The 21,498-nt window shown below is 38.5% G+C and overlaps 1 protein-coding gene across 1 annotated transcript in view; it reads right to left on the bottom strand.

Annotated features, from left to right (window-relative positions):
- LOC128657843 (centromere protein J-like) overlaps nt 1–13,088 on the bottom strand; it is a 150,557-nt gene extending 137,469 nt beyond the window's left edge. Inside the window, exon 1 of the mRNA XM_053712265.1 lies at nt 12,995–13,088. Within this exon, the coding sequence (XP_053568240.1) occupies nt 12,995–13,088 (94 nt within the window). The remainder of the gene's footprint in view (nt 1–12,994) is intronic.
- Between the last annotated feature and the right edge of the window lie 8,410 nt (nt 13,089–21,498).

Here is a 21,498-nt window from a genome sequence, read left to right on the forward strand (position 1 = left end):
AACAAACTACGGGCGACGGCAGAAATATACGGGCGTAACTTCTAGGTTACGCCGTATATAGGATACCAAACCAGCGCAAATATTGGCGTCGCCGGCTTTTGCGGGCGACGATTTTTATCGGATCGACCCCTTGGAGCACTACATGACAGGAAATAGTGCTGCCATCTAGTGCTCTTGCAAATGGCAACATTCTTGTAAAACTGAGGCCATATTGTGCTCCAGAAATGGGTAAGCGCCTAAGAATTCGTCCCTGCTTTCAAAAAAAGATACCAAGAGAATGAAGAAAAAATGATAATAGAAGTAAATTAGAAAGTTTTTTTAAAATCATATGCTCTATCTGAATCATGAAAGAAACATGTTGGGTTTCATATTCTTTTTTAATATACAATATCTCCTAATTAAATAATAATATCCCTAACTCAACCATATTTAAAAGTATAAGTTGCATGTTTATTTTTGCTACCAAAACACATAACTGGATTAAATCTCATCTGCCACTTGCCTACCCAGTTCCCCAATTTATTTAAGTCTCTCTGCAGAGAAGTAACAGTTCATAACCTTACCTAATTTTGTATTATCTGCAATTACTGACACTCAGCTTCTGATTCCCAATTTAAGTTTGCTAATAAACAGATTAAAGAGAAGTGGGCTCAGCTCAGAACCTTGAGGAACATCAAATACCACTTTTGTCAAAATTGAGAATTCTCCATAAAAAAAACTTAAAAAAAAAAAACTTTCTGTACTCTATCCCTAATCCAATTTTCAATCCAAGTACAAGCATTTCCCTCCAAACCAATCTCTCTCAATTTGAACAATAATATTCTTCATGGATCTGTATCAAATGTTTGAGAAAAATCTAAATAGATCATATCCAATGCACCACCCTCATCTATACTTTTACTATCTTCCTCAGAGAATGGATTTAGGTTAGTTTGACATGATCTCTCCTTCATGAATACATGTTGACTCCAACTGATATTAGTTTTATGCAAAATGTATTCCTGAACATTATTCCTAAACAATCTTTCATATAATTTCCCCCCTAAAGATGCTAAGCTCACAGGTCTGTAATTTCCCAGCTGATCTTTTGGTCCCTTTTTAAATATGGGCACAACATCTGTTCAACGCAAATCTTTTTGTACAACCCTAGAAAAGAATGAATCATGAAATATTAAAAACAATGGTTTAGCTATTTCTAGACTAATGTTCCTGAGTACCATTGGGTGTATAAAAACAATAAAATGAAGGCCAAAACAATTGTCTAGAGTTGCTGTGTTCCCTGTTCAGAAAGGAATTGCCTGGCATTTCTGCGCTGTACTGTCCGTAATAGGCGGGATCAGACGGATATACTACAGGAAAGTTCTACTCTGTGAAAAGCATTACTGGGCTAAAAAGAAGCTGCACCCAGGTGGTAAATCGCCATAGAACAGGCTAACAATGTTATTGAGTCGGTTATTCGTTACTGTGAGTGAGCTTCTTTTTGTGTGTATTTAGTCTACCATTGGGTGTATACCATCTTCTAAAGCTATTAACATTATTTAACTGCTTAAGCACTTTATCCCGTGTCAGTCAATTACATATTTTCTGCAAGGGTTTGGTAACAATGATCATCAAATCTACAGTCATTGGTTCTTGCTTGCTTTATTCCGAAGAAAAAAATTGTTTAAAAAAGGGACAGTCAACACCAGAATTTTTGTTGTTTAAAAAGAAAGATAATCCCTTTATTACCCATTCCCCAGTTTTGCATAACCAACACAGTTATAATAATACACATTTTACCTCTGTGATTAACTTGTATCTAAGCTTCAACTGACTGCCCCCTTATTTCAGTTCTTTTGACACTTGCATTTTAGCCAATCAGTGCTCACTCCCAGGTCACTTCACGTGCATGAACTCAATGTTATCTATATGAAACACATGAACTAATGTCCTCTAGTGGTCAAAATGCATTCAGATTAGAGGCAGTCTTCAAGGTCTAAGAAATTAGCATATGAACCTCCTAGGTTTAGCTTTCAACTAAGAATACCAAGAGTACAAAGCAAAATTGGTGATAAAAGTAAATTGGGAAGTTGTTTAAAATTACATGCTGTATTTAAATCATGAAAGTTTTTTTTGGACTTGACTGTCCCTTTAAAAACTGCCTTCTCCTGATCTTCACTAACCAAACTCCCCATTTCCGTTGAATGTGCCAACATTTTCGTTTGCAGTTCTGTACTTTAATAAATCTTTTGGGATTTGTTTTGATTTCATTAGCCATCTTTTATTTTATTTACTAGTTTTGTCCATTTAATTTGGTATAACCTCGAAAATATGACTCCTTATTCACGGTCAATACAATGGTATGTTATGATTTCAGACTCACAGCGGTGATCTACCTAAATGACAATGTGAAACACTGAAATAACTTCCTCTCTCACCCCAAGATAAACAGAACAGAACTAAACTTACAATAAAACAATTCCTCCATACTCAGTGGTTTTTTAAACCAGTGCTGAGATTTACATGCTTTCATGTGGTAAAAAAAAGATACTGGACACTTTCAGTTGCTGTAGATACCTCATCCATTCTGCTGGCATCATGTATTGCCAATACAGTAGGCTTTTAAAGAAAAAAGGAGTAAGTGGAAGGTCCATGTACATAGGCAGGTGAACTAGTAAAGGTCTTTATATGACATCACTTATAGTATGATGAACTTGATTTTATCAGAATGACAAAGCTGCTTTTCTCTCATATTGTTATTTATGGTGATTTAGTACTAGACCCTTTATTCCTAAGAATGTACAGCCTGATAGACCTCCATGCCAAATGCTATTAAAGCACAATAAAATAAAGCTGAGTTGCAGCCACCGAATATCTTTAAAAAGAGTCCTTCATTGTAACATGGCAGGGTCCAAAGCTGATCCAGGGTTCCGTGCCCCAAAAGTGCTGTTTTCCAAACTCTCTGACTTTTAAATGCTAATCAAGAACATTGAGCTGCTAGAATGAGAGTTATTTTGTCAAAATGGGCTAAACAATGAAGATCCTATGAGAATTTAGTATCTTCAGAAGAAAACAGGGTTCTCAAAATTGCCAGATTTTTTTTCCATCAAGGTGAGGAACACAGAACAAAGCTCCAATATCTAATACTAACATAGTTGTGCAAGAAACTGTCAGCAGGATAGTCTTTAAAGTCAACAGTACAAAGGCACTTTACACATTCGGAGCTTGGAGCAAGTCTAATATCTGCATCACTGCCCTTTGAAAATGCGCACTTCTGGCACAGTCTTATAATGTACAGTGTTTCCAGCACGAGTTATGCCCATTAGATATACTGCTGCTATGAGGGCAAAGAGTTACAGCAACTTATAACCAATATGAATTCCCTGTTAAAGCGGTGTGCCTTATATTTGGCCTGCCCTACAGCCTTCACATTCCTTACCTCAGGCAATGGATCTGTGAGCGGAACAGGTTACAGATAGCACCACAACCCCATTACCACATGAAGCCAGATTGATGATTGTTACAATCTTCAGTTGGTGATGGTGGGAGGGAAGGAGGGAGGGAGGTGGGTGGGCGATCCAGCCCAGGATGGGATGAAGGGCAGGATTCCCCACATTATAGCAAATCTTTAGTAAGGGAGAGAGAGGGATGGGTCCCTACACTACATAAAAACATTGGTTGGAGGGGGAAGGTGGGGCCCTACACTACAGAAAAAAGTGTTCATGGAGGAGGGAGGTGGGGAGATTCCCTACATTACAGAAATGTAAAAATAATTTAAAAAAGAAATGCCATAATGTGCAGAAGGGGGGGAAGAGAACCGTTTGGGAAGGATTAGTTAGGGATCGGGGTTGGGAGGTGTCAGATGGGAGGGTTATCCCAACAATACAGCAAATATTGACCTTACAAACTAACTGATTAGCTGCAAATAGCACCCGTCTAAAACCAAATGGTAAAGCCATGAATGTCTGCTATTTATGAACAAAGGGGGTCCCAGAGAAGCTTTTACATCCATTTGTCTTATTACTCCAGTAGTTATGTGTAGATAATTTCAGTGAGAAATCCAGTTTGGAAAATGTTTATATATTTTTATTTTATTTTTAAAGTGACACTGAACCCAAATTTTTTCTTTTGTGATTCATATGGGGCATGCAATTTTAAGCAACTTTCTAATTTACTTGCAAAGGCATTTGATACAGTGCCACATGAGAGATTAATGCACAAAATTAAGGGACTGGGAATAGCTGAAAATGTTAGCTCATGGATAAATAACTGGATAAAAGATAGGGAGCAACGAGTAGTAGTAAATGGATCATACTCAGATTGGACAAAGGTAATCAGTGGCGTCCCCCAGGGATCAGTACTGGGCCCTGTTCTTTTTAATATTTTTATAAATGACTTGGAGCAAGGATTAAATAGCGACATCTCTATTTTTGCAGATGATACTAAGTTAAGTAAGGTCATAAGGTCAGAGCAGGACGAACTGTCTTTACAAAGGGATTTGCTAAAATTAGAACTATGGGCAAGTGAATGGAAAATGAGATTTAATACGGAAAAATGCAAGGTTCTACATTTTGGAAGTAAAAATAAGCAGGCTACGTATTTTTTAAATGGGACAAGACTTAGCCAAACACAGGAGGAAAGGGATTTGGGAGTAGTAATAGATAACAAGCTAAAGATGGGTGCACAATGCAGGGCAGCGGCTTCAAAGGCTAATAAGATACTAGCATGTATTAAAAGAGGTATTGATTCAAGGGAGGAAAGCATAATTCTGTCATTATATAAAGCCCTGGTAAGACCTCACCTTGAGTTTGGAGTGCAGTTCTGGGGACCAATTGCTAAAAAAGATATTGCAGAACTAGAAAAAGGTCAGAGAAGGGCCACAAAGCTAATAAGGGGATTGGAGAAATTAACCTATGAGGAGAGGCTAGCCAAACTGGGTCTGTTTTCTTTAGAAAAAAGGCGCTTGAGAGGTGACATGATTACTTTATATAAATATATTCAAGGCCCATATACAGAGATGGCAGAAGCTCTGTTTATTCCAAGAAAATTGTTTCTGACAAGAGGTCATAATTTAAGGTTGGAGGAAAGGAGATTTAATCTCCTGCAACGGAAACGTTTTTTCACTGTGAGAGCAATAAAATTGTGGAACTCATTACCAAAGGAGGTTGTGAATGCCAATACCATAGATACATTTAAAAATAGTCTGGATAAGTTTCTGTATACTAACAAAATTCATGGATATGATTGCTAGTATTAAATGGGTCACATTTTAATGGGGTTATTTAAGCTTAACTGGAGCTTTTTGTAAGTATTTTAGATTTGTATAGGTTGAACTCGATGGACTTCAGTCTTTTTTTCAACCTTATCTACTATGTTACTATGTTACTTCTATTATCATTTTTTCTTCGTTCTCTTGCTTTCTTGATTTGAAAAAGAAGGCATCTAAGCTAAGGAGCCAGCCAATTTGTGGTTCAGAAGCATGGACAGCACTTGTTAATTGGTGCTGTCCAATCAGCAAGGACAACCCAGGTTGTTCACCAAAAATGGGCCGGCATCTAAACTTAAATTCTTGCTTTTCAAATAAAGATACCAAGAGAATGAAGAAAATTTGATAATAGGAGTAAATTAGAAAGTTGCTTAAAATTGAATGCTCTATCTGAATCATGAAAGAAAAAATGTGGGTACAGTGTCCCTTTAATGATTATATTTGGCAGCCAAATAGTGGCATCAAATATACCAAAATGGGCCTAGATCAATACCTTGGGATGTCTACTTTAAAAATATGTAAGTTGCTTGTGAAGCAGGCTTGAATGAGCGATCCTGCAACTGCATATTTAAATATGCAGTTGCAGGATCGCTCATTCAAGCCTGCTTCACAAGCAACTTACACATTTTACATATTCTTCTTAAGAAGAAGAAACTGTTTCTTTCACCTCTCCGCCACCTCAGAAGTGGCTAGATCAATAACCCTGACACTCGCAAAAGCAGGACATTGAATTGCACAAGAGAGCTCTTGTGCAATGTTAAATTTCACCACATGATGCAGCATCGCAAGTGGTGACTGCAGGCAGACCAACATGATACATTTTGCACTGAGAAGCTAAAGTAAGAATGATTAATTACATGCAATTAAATATATTACTAGCAGACATATTTATGTAGATAAACTACAGAATAAGGGGTAGATTTATCATACCCCAGGCGGTTATGATTCGCTATAGTGAATCATGTCCGTCCTGCATCGCTAAATGGCGACAGCATATGCTGTTGGCATTTAACATTGTACAAGCAGTTCTGGTGCCCCCTGCAGATTGGCCGTTAGCAGAGAGTGTCAATCAACCCGATTGGGCGGATTGCTGTCCGCAGCCTCAGAGGCGGCGGACGAGTTAAGAAGCGGCCCTTAATAAATCAGCTCCCATGTGTTTTTACTGTGAAAAGATTTGCAAGGACTAGTCTGCAGCCATTATCATAAATAGTCCTCTTAAGAGTGCTTAGCTAGATTGGTAGACACAACCCTGTGAGATTGTGTCACATGAAAATAGCCCCTGGAGGGTTTATAAAATTATTTTTTTCAAATATTCTTTTGCCCACGTAAGATTTTAATTTTAAATGCTTAAAGGGACATGAAACCCAAAACGTTCCTTTCATGATTTAGGTCGAACATACAAATTTAAACATCTTTCCAGTTTACTTCTATTATCAAATTTCCTTCATTCTCTTGGTATATTTTGTTGAAGGAGCGGCAATGCACTACTGGTTTCTAACTGAACACATGGATGAGCCAATGACAATCGGTATATATATATGCAACCACCAATCAGCAGCTAGAACCTATGTTCTTTGCTGCTCCTGAGCTTTCCTAGATAAACTTTTCAGCAAAGGATAACAAGAAAATTATCGGCTAGATTATGAGTCTTGCGTTAGGCTTAAAAAGCAGCGTTGGCCGGTCCCAACGCTGCTTTTTAACGCCCGCTGGTATTACGAGTCTTGAAGGTACAGGTGTACCGCTCACTTTTTTGTCAAGACTTGGAAATACCGCAAATCCACTTACGTAAATTGCATATCCTCTTTTTTCAATGGGACTTGCAAAGCGCCGGTATTACAACTCTGCCAAAAAGTGAGCGGTAGACCGTCTCCTGTCAAGACTGGTACCGCATTTTAAAGTCAGTAGTTAAGAGTTTTATGGCAAAACGCCGTAGCATAAAACTCTTAACTAAAGTGCTAAAAAGTAACACCCATAAACTACCTATTAACCCCTAAACCAAGGCCCTTCTGCATCGCAACCACTAAAATTAAATATTTAACCCCTAATCTGCTGAACCGGACATCGCCGCCACTATAATAAATATATTAACCCCTAAACCGCCGCACTCCCGCCTCGCAAACAGTTAAATATTATTAACCCCTAATCTGCCGTCCCTAACATCGCCGACACCTACCTACATTTATAAACCCCTAATCTGCCGCCCCCAACGTCGCCGCCACTATACTACAGTTATTAACCCCTAAATCTAAGTCTAACCCTAACACCCCCTAACTTAAATATAATTTAAATAAATCTAAATAAAATTACTAAAATTAACAAAATAATTCATATTTAAAACTAAAACATATTTAAAACTAAATACTTACCTGTAAAATAAACCCTAAGCTAGCTACAATATAACTAATAGTTACATTGTATCTAGCTTAGGGTTTACTTTTATTTTACAGTCAAGTTTGTATTTATTTTAACTAGGTAGAAAAGTTACTAAATAGTTATTAACTATTTAATAACTACCTAGCTAAAATAAATACAAAGTTACCTGTAAAATAAAAGCTAACCTAAGTTACAATTACACCTAACACTAAACTATAATTAAATTAATTCCCTAAATTAAATACAATTAAATACAATTTAATAAAATTATCTAAAGTACAACCCCCCCCCCACTAAATTACAGAAAATAATAAACAAATAACTAATTACACCTAATCTAATCCCCCTAACAAAATAAAAAAGCCCCCCCAAAATAAAAAGCCCTACCCTACACTAAATTACAAATAGCTCTTAAAAGGGCCTTTTGCGGGGCATTGCCCCAAAGTAATCAGCTCTCTTACCTGTAAAAAAAATTACAAATCCCCCCCAACATTAAAACCCACCACCCACACAACCAACCCACTCTAAAACCCACCCAATACCCCCTTAAAAAAAACTAACACTAACCCCTTGAAGATCACCTTACTGGGAGAAGTCTTCACCCAACTGGGCCGAAGTCCTCAACGAAGCCGGGAGAAGTCTTCATCCAAGCTGGGCGAAGTGGTCCTCCAGATGGACAGAAGTCTTCATCGAGACAGCATCTTCTATCTTCATCCATCCGGCGCGGAGTGGGTCCATCTTCAAGACATCCGACGTGGAGCATCCTCTTCAATCGTCGGCTAACACAGAATGAAGGTACCTTTAAGTGACGTCATCCAAGATGGCGTCCCTTCAATTCTGATTGGCTTATAGAATTCTATCAGCCAATCGGAATTACAGGGAGTGCAGAATTATTAGGCAAATGAGTATTTTGACCACATCATCCTCTTTATGCATATTGTCTTACTCCAAGCTGTATAGGCTCGAAAGCCTACTACCAATTAAGCATATTAGGTGATGTGCAACTCTGTAATGAGAAGGGGTGTGGTCTAATGACATCAACACCCTATATCAGGTGTGCATAATTATTAGGCAACTTCCTTTCCTTTGGCAAAATGGGTCAAAACAAGGACTTGACAGGCTCAGAAAAGTCAAAAATAGTGAGATATCTTGCAGAGGGATGCAGCACTCTTAAAATTGCAAAGCTTCTGAAGCGTGATCATCGAACAATCAAGCGTTTCATTCAAAATAGTCAACAGGATCGCAAGAAGCGTGTGGAAAAACCAAGGCGCAAAATAACTGCCCATGAACTGAGAAAAGTCAAGCGTGCAGCTGCCAAGATGCCACTTTCCACCAGTTTGGCCATATTTCAGAGCTGCCACATTACTGGAGTGCCCAAAAGCACAAGGTGTGCAATACTCAGAGACATGGCCAAGGTAAGAAAGGCTGAAAGACGACCACCACTGAACAAGACACACAAGCTGAAACGTCAAGACTGGGCCAAGAAATATCTCAAGACTGATTTTTCTAAGGTTTTATGGACTGATGAAATGAGAGTGAGCCTTGATGGGCCAGATGGATGGGCCCGTGGCTGGATTGGTCAAGGGCAGAGAGCTCCAGTCCGACTCAGACGCCAGCAAGGTGGAGGTGGAGTACTGGTTTGGGCTGGTATCATCAAAGATGAGCTTGTGGGGCCTTTTCGGGTTGAGGATGGAGTCAAGCTCAACTCCCAGTCCTACTGCCAGTTTCTGGAAGACACCTTCTTCAAGCAGTGGTACAGGAAGAAGTCTGCATCCTTCAAGAAAAACATGATTTTCATGCAGGACAATGCTCCATCACACGCGTCCAAGTACTCCACATCGTGGCTGGCAAGAAAGGGTATAAAAGAAGAAAATCTAATGACATGGCCTCCTTGTTCACCTGATCTGAACCCCATTGAGAACCTGTGGTCCATCATCAAATGTGAGATTTACAAGGAGGGAAAACAGTACACCTCTCTGAACAGTGTCTGGGAGGCTGTGGTTGCTGCTGCACGCAATGTTGATGGTGAACAGATCAAAACACTGACAGAATCCATGGATGGCAGGCTTTTGAGTGTCCTTGCAAAGAAAGGTGGCTATATTGGTCACTGATTTGTTTTTGTTTTGTTTTTGAATGTCAGAAATGTATATTTGTGAATGTTGAGATGTTATATTGGTTTCACTGGTAAAAATAAATAATTGAAATGGGTATATATTTGTTTTTTGTTAAGTTGCCTAATAATTATGCACAGTAATAGTCACCTGCACACACAGATATCCCCCTAAAATAGCTATAACTAAAAACAAACTAAAAACTTCTTCCAAAACTATTCAGCTTTGATATTAATGAGTTTTTTGGGTTCATTGAGAACATGGTTGTTGTTCAATAATAAAATTAATCCTCAAAAATACAACTTGCCTAATAATTCTGCACTCCCTGTAAAGGTAGAAAAAATCCTATTGGCTGATGCAATCAGCCAATAGGATTGAAGTTCAATCCTATTGGCTGATCCAATCAGCCAATAGCATTTAGCTCACATTCTATTGGCTGATTGGATCAGCCAATGGGATTGAACTTCAATCCTATTGGCTGATTGCATCAGCCAATAGGATTTTTTCTACCTTAATTCCGATTGGCTGATAGAATTCTATCAGCCAATCGGAATTGAAGGGACGCCATCTTGGATGACGTCACTTAAAGGTACCTTCATTCTGTGTTAGCCGTCGATTGAAGAGGATGCTCCGCGTCGGATGTCTTGAAGATGGACCAGCTCCACGCCGGATGGATGAAGATAGAAGATGCCGTCTGGATGAAGACTTCTGCCCGTCTGGAGGACCACTTCACCCAGCTTGGATGAAGACTTCTCCCGGCTTTGTTGAGGACTTCGGCCCGGTTAGGTGAAGACTTCTCCCGGTAAGGTGATCTTCAAGGGGTTAGTGTTAGGTTTTTTAAGGGGGTATTGGGTGGGTTTTAGAGTAGGGTTGGTTGTGTGGGTGGTGGGTTTTAATGTTGGGGGGGGGATTTGTAATTTTTTTTACAGGTAAGAGAGCTGATTACTTTGGGGCAATGCCCCGCAAAAGGCCCTTTTAAGGGCTATTTTTAATTTAGTGTAGGGTAGGGCTTTTTTCTATTTTGGGGAGGCTTTTTTATTTTGTTAGGGGGATTAGATTAGGTGTAATTAGTTTAAAAATATTGTAATTTAGCGGGGGGGTTTTTTGTACTTTAGATAATTTTATTTAATTGTATTTAATTTAGTTAATTTATTTAATTTAACCTGAGCAGAATGCTCTCCCCTGCTATTCCCACCTCCTATAACCTCCGATCCAATAACAGCACATTATTTAGCTTGCCTCAATACAAAAAAAAAGCAGCTCGATCCTCCTTTTCCTACAGAGCGCCACAATTATGGAATGACCTCCCTCACACTTTAAAAACTTCCCCAAGCCTAAAATCCTTTAAGAGATCCCTCTATACATATCTCAAAACAGAATGCTCCTGTCATGGATAAATATTTCATACCTGCTCTATGTTAAATGTTTGCATATAATGTGTATTTTTATTATTGTTTTTGTATTTTATTGTACCCTATTGTATCAATGCAATGTTTTGTGATCCCAGGACATACTTGAAAACGAGAGAAATCTCAATGTATCCTTCCTGGTAAAATATTTTATAAATAAATAAATAAATAATTATATTGTAGTGTTAGGTGTAATTGTAACTTAGGTTAGGTTTTATTTTACAGGTCAATTTGTATTTATTTTAGCTAGGTAGTTATTAAATAGTTAATAACTATTTAGTAACTATTCTACCTAGTTAAAATAAATACAAACTTACCTGTAAAATAAAAATAAACCCTAAGATAGCTACAATGTAACTATTAGTTCTATTGTAGCTAGCTTAGGGTTTATTTTACAGGTAAGTATTTAGTTTTAAATAGGAATAATTTAGTTAATTATAATAATTTTATTTAGATTTCTTTTAATTATATTTAAGTTAGGGGGTGTTAGGTTTAGGGGTTAATAACTTTAATATAGTGGCGGCGACGTTGGGGGTGGCAGATTAGGGGTTAATAATATTTAACTAATGTTTGCGAGGCGGGAGTGCGGCGGTTTAGGGGTTAATATGTTTATTATAGTGGCGGCGACGTTGGGGCAGCAGATTAGGGGTTAATAAATGTAGGTAGGTGGCGGCGACATAGGGCGCGGCAAATTAGGGGTTAATAAATATAATGTAGGTGTCGGCGATGTTGGGGGCAGCAGATTAGGGGTTCATAAGTATAATGTAGGTGGCGGCAGTGTCCGGAGCGACAGATTAGGGGTTAATAATATAATGCAGGTGTCGGCGATGTCGGGGCGGCAGATTAGGAGTTAATAAGATTAGGGGTGTTTAGACTCGGGGTTCATGTTAGGGTGTTAGGTGTAGACATAAAATGTATTTCCCCATAGGAATCAATGGAGCTGCGTTAAAGGGATAGTCTAGTATAAATTAAACTTTCATTATTCAGATAGGACTTTTAATTTTAATCAACTTTCCAATTTACTTTTATCATCAAATTTGCTTTTTTCTCTTGGTATTCTTATTCTTATCACATGCTTTTTAAATCTCTTTTCAACACAAAGAGACAGAAAGTACACGTGGGCCATATAGATAACACTATGTTCAGGCACAATAAGTTATTTAAGATTTAGCACAAAACAATGCTAAATGCAAGACAATAGATAATAAACAGTCACAGTCATGTGATCAGGGGGCTGGAAGAAGGTTCCTAGATACAAGGTAATCACAGAGGTAAAAAGTACATTAATATAACTGTGTTGGTTATGCAAACCTGGGGAATGGGTAATAAAGGGATTATCTATCTTTTAAAACAATAACAATTCTATGGTAGACTGTCCCTTTAAGGAGTTTTACGCTGCTTTTTTGCAGGTGTTAGACTTTTTTTCAGCCGGCTCTCCCCATTGATTCCTAAGGGGAAATCGTGCACGAGCACGTTACACCAGCTCACCGCTAACGTAAGCAGCGCTGGTATTGGAGTGCGGTAAGGAGCAAAATTTAGCTCAATGCTCACTTCTTCTCTGGGTTGTAAAAACCCGTAATACCAGCGCTGTCTGTAAGTGAGCGGTGAGCATAAACTGCTCGTTAGCACCGCACAGCCTCTAACACCAAACTCGTAATCTAGCCGTATGAAAATTAAATAATAGAAGTAAATAGAATTGTATGCTCTGTCTATATCATGAATGTACTGTCCCTTTAATAAACATATTTAATGAAATAAAAATAAAATTACAGTGACAGTATAATGTTGTTAAGCAAAGGAATTAATGTTGCTCTAAGATAATAGAAAAAAAACCTACTGTATTTATAAGCAAATACCTGGGTTCATAAAAGTAATTAGTTTTTGTTGCTCCTTTACAAGTCTTTGCAGTTGCTCCATCTGCTGCATCATCATCTGGTCTTGCTGGGTCATATTCTGGATAAAACAAACATATTGCATTGTCATTAGTTTAATGAAATCAAACAAAATTGTTGAGTCATAAATAGGTATGTTAACATGTAATACGTTATTATTTAGTACTATAAAATAGGTTTTCCTGTCCTGAATATAAAACTTTTTTTTTGCATACAGGGTTACGTGTGTCCCGATGCACACAGCTATACAAACTGTCCTATTATAAAATCGCTAAAGACCCGTTTAATGCTCTTTTGTGTATCCAAAGAACCTGTAAGTGCATTTTTATGTGTATTAAAGTTTGTATTAGAATGTGTCTTCTATTTATCTATATAAACAAAAATAAAGCTATGTGAATAAAAAATTAAGGTGCATTGCAAAGTGTTTTTAGTACGATTAATTAAAAGGACACTGAACCCAAATCTTTTTCTTTCACGATTCAGTTAGAGCATACAATTTTAAGCAACTTAATTTACTTCTATTATTAATTTTTCTTCGTTCTCTTGGTATCTTTATTTGAAAAAGCAGGAATGTAAATTTATGAGCAGGTGTAGTGTCGTAATCTGCGACCCGTCGGAATGTGCGACCGTGAGGTAACCACATTCCTAACCCCCCCACACGTGACTGGTTGTAAAATCGGTGTGTGTAAGAGAGTGATGAGGTCTACGGGTGCGTAAAAGGGGCATGAAGCTCAAAATTTTTAATTCATGATTCAGATAGAGAATACAGTTTTAAACAACTTTCCAATTTACTTCTATCATTTAATTTGCTTCCTTCTCTTGTTATCCTTTGCCGAAAAAGTATATCTAGGCAAGCTCAGAAGCAGCAGAGAACCTAGGTTCTAGCTGTTGATTGATGGCTGCATATATATATATATATATATATATATATATATATATATATATATATATATATATATATATATATATATATATATATATACAGTTGCAAGAAAAAGTATGTGAACCCTTTGGAACGATATGGATTTCTGCGCAAATTGGTCATAAAATGTGATCTGATCATCATCTAAGTCACAACAATAGACAATCACAGTCTGCTTAAACTAATAACACACAAAGAATGAAATGTTGCCATGTTTTTATTGAACACACCATGTAAACATTCACAGTGCAGGTGGAAAAAGTATGTGAACCCTTGGATTTAATAACTGGTTGAACCTCCTTTGGCAGCAATAACTTCAACCAAACGTTTCCTGTAGTTGCAGATCAGACGTGCACAACGGTCAGGAGTAATTCTTGACCATTCCTCTTTACAGAACTGTTTCAGTTCAGCAGTATTCTTGGGATGTCTGGTGTGAATCGCTTTCTTGAGGTCATGCAACAGCATCTCAATCGGGTTGAGGTCAGGACTCTGACTGGGCCACTTCAGAAGGCGTATTTTCTTCTGTTTAAGCCATTCTGTTGTTGATTTACTTCTATGCTTTGGGTCATTGTCCTGTTGCAACACCCATCTTCTGTTGAGCTTCAGATGGTAGACAGATGGTCTTAAGTTCTCCTGCAAAATGTCTTGATAAACTTGGGAATTCATTTTTTCTTCGATGATAGCAATCCGTCCAGGCCCTGATGCAGCAAAGCAGCCCCAAACCATGATGCCCCCACCACCATACTTCACAGCTGGGATGAGGTTTTGATGTTGGTGTGCTGTGCCTCTTTTTCACCACACATAGTGTTGTGTGTTTCTTCCAAACAACTCAACTTTGGTTTCATCTGTCCACAGAATATTTTGCCAGTACTGCTGTGGAACATCCAGGTGCTCTTGTGCAAACTGTAAACGTGCAGCAATGTTTTGTTTGGACAGCAGTGGCTTCCTCCCATGAAATCCATTCTTGTTTAGTGTTTTACGTATTGTAGATTCACTAACAGGGATGTTAGCATTTGCCAGTGACTTTTGTAAGTCTTTAGCTGACACTCTAGGATTCTTCTTCACCTCATTGAGCAGTCTGCGCTGTGCCCTTGCAGTCATCTTTACAGGACGGCCACTTCTAGGGAGAGTAGCAGCAGTGCTGAACTTTCTCCATTTATAGACAATTTGTCTTATCGTGGACTGATGAACAGCAAGGCTTTTGGAGATTCTTTTATAACCCTTTCCAGCTTAATGCAAGTCAACAATTCTTAATCATAGGTCTTCTGAGAGCTCTTTTGTGCGAGGCATCATTCACATCAGGCAATGCTTCTTGTGAAAAGCAAACCCAGAACTGGTGTGTGTAGGACAGGGCAGCTGTAACCAACACCTCCAATCTCATCTCATTGATTGGACTCCAGTTGGCTGACATCTCACTCCAATTAGCTCTTGTAGATGTCATTAGTCTAGGGGTTCACATACTTTTTCCACCTGCACTGTGAATGTTTACATGGTGTGTTCAATAAAAACATGGCAACATTTCATTCTTTGTGTGTCATTAGTTTAAGCAGACTGTGATTGTCTATTGTTGTGACTTAGATGATGATCAGATCACATTTTATGACCATTTTGTGCAGAAATCCATATCATTCCAAAGGGTTCATATACTTTTTCTTGCAACTGTATATATACAGTATATATTGACCAACTTATCTTCATTTTGAGGCCACCACAAACTCACCTTTAAGCTACTCTAATATTTAAACACCTATACATGTATTGAGGATAACAAATACAAAAAAGCCTGTATTTCATTCAAATTAGAATTAGGGACAGCAGAATACAGTTATCGCTATAACAAACTGTTAATAAGTATGACCTCAAATAAAATCCAGCATACATTCAATATATAATGCGATTAGCTTAATTACCCAGAGTATTATATTATAAGGTATTCAGCCATACACAGGCAGTCTCTCTTAATAGGTATACACCCATAAGTAACACAGGTGGGTCTGGCCATCCAACTGTAAGATAGCATAGTCTATATTATTTTGAGTAGGGCATTAGGGCAGTATTCTGTCTATGATTAAGGCTCTAAAGGAGCTGAAACGCGTCAGACGCCCACCACAGCCCCTTTCCTGCTGTTCATTATAGCCATTGTCTGATACACATATCTTAGAAGCTTTTATTTAGTGCTAATAAAGTTTCAATTTTGCTTTGAGCTCCCTGTCCGGACCTTTTTCTTTGATTTACCATAGTTCTATAGCGATGGAGATCGCTATCACGGACATAGCTTGGCTGTGAACTCAAAGTTTTCCTTTGGCATTTACCTTTTTGGAAGCAGAGCGTTGCTCGGAACACACACGCTGCTGAAACCAAGGAGTGACGTCATCAGCAGCGGACGGAGGACACACGCTGCAAGCACACGCTGCGGATACACGCTGCAAGGCACACGCTGAGGGCTCACAGAGCCGAGAGCGGTACAGCGCACCAGCAGACAGATTTGGGAGAAGAGAGAGGAACAGAGTACAAAACGGATTAACAGGTACCGCACAATACGGACTGTCATTTAATACCTTTTATGTTTCACAAAGTTGATTGTTGATAAAAGGACACTGATTATGAATTCTGTATTTATACCGGGTATTACATCCATACAAGTACTTTTGCAATCATAAATCTCTCCACAACCTCATCGACCTTTGCTTTACCTCATATACCATTAAGATCACGCTCACCCAAATAGCAGTAATATAATTTCTACTTGTATAAGACTGAACCCACATTATTCTTTCTTCATATTATAAGTAATCACTTACAACAGTCTCCGGGTAGATCTTGCTATCATAATCTGAAGCCTCAGAAATTTACAGGAAAATCTTCAAACACTGACACATGGACTTTTACTGTTAATTTGTGACAGTGGAAAGCACACATTAGTATATAAAAGCTTCCATAATAGATCAACAGACATGGCTCAACAGTATTATTCAATGCAGACGATTGCTAATTTTGAGGGTAATAGACCCTCCCTAGAAGAGACTTTTGAGAACAAATTGGATATGATTGATATCAGTGATGCCTTCATGTCTATGGAGAGGGCTCTGTTAAGTGAATACAAATTATGGTGGGATAAACGCTCACTAGAGAAATATATGTCCCTATCCATGGTTCCTAGGGGCTTACGTTTGAGAAAATACCCCACCTTTCTGATTCCTGACGATAAGTTCATTCAAGAATGGAATACAATTCTATCAGAATGCTCTCTCCGACTGATGGCACTCATTGTACAACACAAAGAGAAAAAACTAGCGGAAGCAAGAGAACATATAGAAGAAGTACAGAGGGATCTCAACACATTCATGAACCATCCTGACTACCCGAAACTTGACGGAATCCTACAATCCACGGTGGACAAAGCAAAGAAGGAAATGGATAACATTAAATTCAAGAAATACTCCAGAGATTTGGAGGACTATAAAGGTCACAAAGTATACAACTGGAAAACAAGAAAATTTCCAAAGAGAAAATCTGGAAACAAAAAGATGCTCCAGGGAAAAGGAGAAAACAAGCCCCAGAAACGGGTTTCATTCTCTGACACTGATCCTGAATCAAATGAGGATGACGACCTGCAGGACTTTGTCAATTTCATGACTAGTGAACAGTCCTCAGAAGATGATGGCCGAGTACTAGACCAGACGCCTATGGCCATAACCAATATGGTCCCCCCTGCTCCCCAATTAACCCATGTTAATATACCACCGCCTGATACTACACCTTCCACTCAAATATATGAGCCAATGGGTGCACTGGTCAGTAATAGTCAGTTAGAACCCCCAAAGCCACCTAGAGGTAACAAATATAAAAAAGCACAGGTTACCCCTAAAACAGATTCTAAGGCAAATCAGCAGGTTTTTCAGGTGGCAATAGGCCAAGAGGAAGGAGGAGGAAGAGGAATTCTCAGACAGGCCCAAAAGAGGGAACAATACCCACTAAGGAGAGCCAAGCAGGGCAACAGATACAGAGATCAAATGTGATTAACTTATCTAGTGTCCCATTAACTAAACCAGAGGAAGAAGTACTTAGTTTAGGCCTTAATTTTGTACCATCCACTAAATTTAATGTCTTCAACACACTGTTAGATTTAAACAGGTTTATCCGTAGTCTTACACTCAACAAGTTCTATAAACTCAATCCCATTGAGGACATAGACACCAGAGTTCCAGACACTACACCACAACATGATTACTTCAACATAACAGAAGCTACTGATTTTTTAAACCTCTATACACTAGAAAGGGAGGGTTTGACTGAGGAGGCAATCATTGACTCCCATAAGGGCTACAAGCCCAAGTCTATTTTTTACCCTACACAATGTAGGGGCATTGCCCTAGAGTCGTTTCAACGACGTATGGAGGAAGATCTGGTAGCACTAGATCGGAAGCATAAAGCCACGACAAGTAACTTGACAAGAAGTCAAAGATTGGCTCTGTACAAATTGCGGAAGAGAGAAGACATTATAGTGAAACAGTCGGATAAGGGGGGGTCTGTTGTTGTGCTGGATCGAAATTATTATATTTCAGAGGCACACAGACAACTCCAGGACCGAGAGGTCTATGAAAAGTTACCAGGAGACCCCACACGACTTTTTGGAGCCTTATTATTAGATCTACTAGATGATGGTAGGCACCAAGGCCTACTCGATGATGACACCCTTGATTTCCTGAACACCAAACACCCAGTGGTGCCGATATTCCATCACCTCCCCAAGGTACACAAGTCCTTGGAGGAGGTGAAAGGACGGCCCATAGTTTCAGGAATAGGGTCACTCCTTGAGAATTTGGGCAACTGGCTCGAATCATTACTCCAACCACTGGTCTATAAATTACCGTCGTTTCTAAGAGACACCAAACACCTGTTAAACATATTAAGCACCTGCCAATGGGATGACCGTATGTCTTGGTTGGCTGTTGATGTGGTAGGGCTGTACTCGGCCATCCCACATGAGCAAGGTCTAATAGCTACGTGCTATATGCTCGACAGTTTTAGTGACTACTCTGTTAACTTGAAGAATTACATCCTCCAGGTACTGAAATTTTCATTGACACACAACTATTTTGAGTTTTTGGGAGATCATTACCTACAGAAGAGAGGCACGGCCATGGGGGCCAAATTTGCCCCCGCCTATGCCAACATCTTCATGGGCTATTGGGAGCACCGTTACATCTACAGTGACCAAAACCCATTCCGCAAATCCATTATTGGATATAAAAGGTACATTGATGACCTCCTAATCGTGTGGTCTGGCACACAGCCAGACAGTAAATTGTTTGTTGATTATTTAAACAATAATGAAATGGGATTACATTTTACTTATACTTTTGAGAAAAAAGAAATTCCTTTTTTGGATTTAGTTCTAACTGGAGTCCCAGGGGAAAACAGAGTAGTCACTTCACTGTACGTCAAACCGATTTCATCCAATACTTACTTACATGCCAAAAGCAATCATCCGCCGCATACCAGCTATGGAATAGCTAAAGGACAATTCTTGCGAATCCGGCGTAACTGCTCAGAGGATGATGGCTTTTTGGCAGAAAGTGAAAAACTAACTCAGAGATTGTTGGAGCGAGGTTACGACATCAAAGTGGTGCACAAAGCACTCGAAGATGTCAAACATCTCGACAGGAATTCTTTACTTGAGACAAAAACAGTAACAAAGGAAGCTAGAAAAAAGCCTACCTTTGTGACTACCTATAGTCCGCAGTATTATTCAATTTGTAAAATACTGCGCAAAAATTTGCCAATTCTGTTGGGAGATGATTTCCTTAAGGATGACATCAAAGACGGCTGCTTTTGTGTAGCAAGACGAAATATAACTATTGGCAATCAAATTTCGCCATCAATGCTCAAAAAACCAAAACAACAAAGTACCTGGCTTTCACAGAAGGGACACTATAAGTGTGGCAATAGTACCTGCAAGGCCTGTGGCTTCGTCATTACGGGGAAATTTTTTCAATCTTTGGCCACACAAAAAGTATACTCACTATCACAATGCACTAACTGTAGATCGACCTTTGTGATCTACATGATTACATGCAGTGCTTGTAAAAAGCAATACATAGGATGTACCTCCCGGGAAGCCAGGGAGAGGATCCGTGCCCACCTCAATGACATTGAAAGGGGGATAACACCCACTGGCGCCTCTAAACACTTTGTGGAAGAGCACAACAATGATGTAAGCACATTCACCTGGACTGTGATTGACCAGATAAAAAGGAAGCCAAGAGGTGGGGATAAATTGAAGGACCTTCTTGCTAAAGAAGTGTTCTGGGTCTTCACCCTAGGTAGTCGGCAACCCACTGGCTTAAATATTGAGACGGATTTAATCAATCATTGGTAATTGATTGCCTCTTATCCACTCTCATATAAATTAAATTGCAGTATCGAAATAAGTTAAAGAGATAAAAAAGTTTCGTTCCGCACATAAGTATCATAATATACCAATGTAAATATTTAATCTTCTGCAAGTAAACAAACATTGTTTCTCTTTTCTTCAATTTGTCCGTATATTTGTTCCCCTAATCAAATAAGGTTGACCAACACAAGGGCATTGTTCAATTGCTATACAACAACACTTGGTTCTGTAAAGATACACAGTTAATACAGATATAAGGAAATTCAATATTAAGAGTGTTGTTGTCAATGGTTACATGCCCTCTTGTTGACCAACTTATCTTCATTTTGAGGCCACCACAAACTCACCTTTAAGCTACTCTAATATTTAAACACCTATACATGTATTGAGGATAACAAATACAAAAAAGCCCGTATTTCATTCAAATTAGAATTAGGGACAGCAGAATACAGTTATCGCTATAACAAACTGTTAATAAGTATGACCTCAAATAAAATCCAGCATACATTCAATATATAATGCGATTAGCTTAATTACCCAGAGTATTATATTATAAGGTATTCAGCCATACACAGGCAGTCTCTCTTAATAGGTATACACCCATAAGTAACACAGGTGGGTCTGGCCATCCAATAGTAAGATAGCATAGTCTATATTATTTTGAGTAGGGCATTAGGGCAGTATTCTGTCTATGATTAAGGCTCTAAAGGAGCTGAAACGCGTCAGACGCCCACCACAGCCCCTTTCCTGCTGTTCATTATAGCCATTGTCTGATACACATATCTTAGAAGCTTTTATTTAGTGCTAATAAAGTTTCAATTTTGCTTTGAGCTCCCTGTCCGGACCTTTTTCTTTGATTTACTATATATATATATATATATATATATATATATATATATATATATATATATATATTGATTGATTGTGATTGGCTCACAAATGTGTTCAGTTAGAAACCATTAGTGCATTGCTGCTCCTTCAACAAATTATACCAAGAGAATTAAATAAATTAGATAATAGAAGTAAATTAGAAAGTTGTTTAAAATTGTATTCTCTATTTGAATTATGAAAGAAAAATGTGGGTTTCCTGTCCCTTTAAGGTCAAGAGGCATGCTTGTATATTATCCCTCCATAAGTGTTTACAGCCTC

Source organism: Bombina bombina, chromosome 4 (assembly GCF_027579735.1).
Source record: "Bombina bombina isolate aBomBom1 chromosome 4, aBomBom1.pri, whole genome shotgun sequence".
Lineage (NCBI taxonomy): Eukaryota > Metazoa > Chordata > Amphibia > Anura > Bombinatoridae > Bombina > Bombina bombina.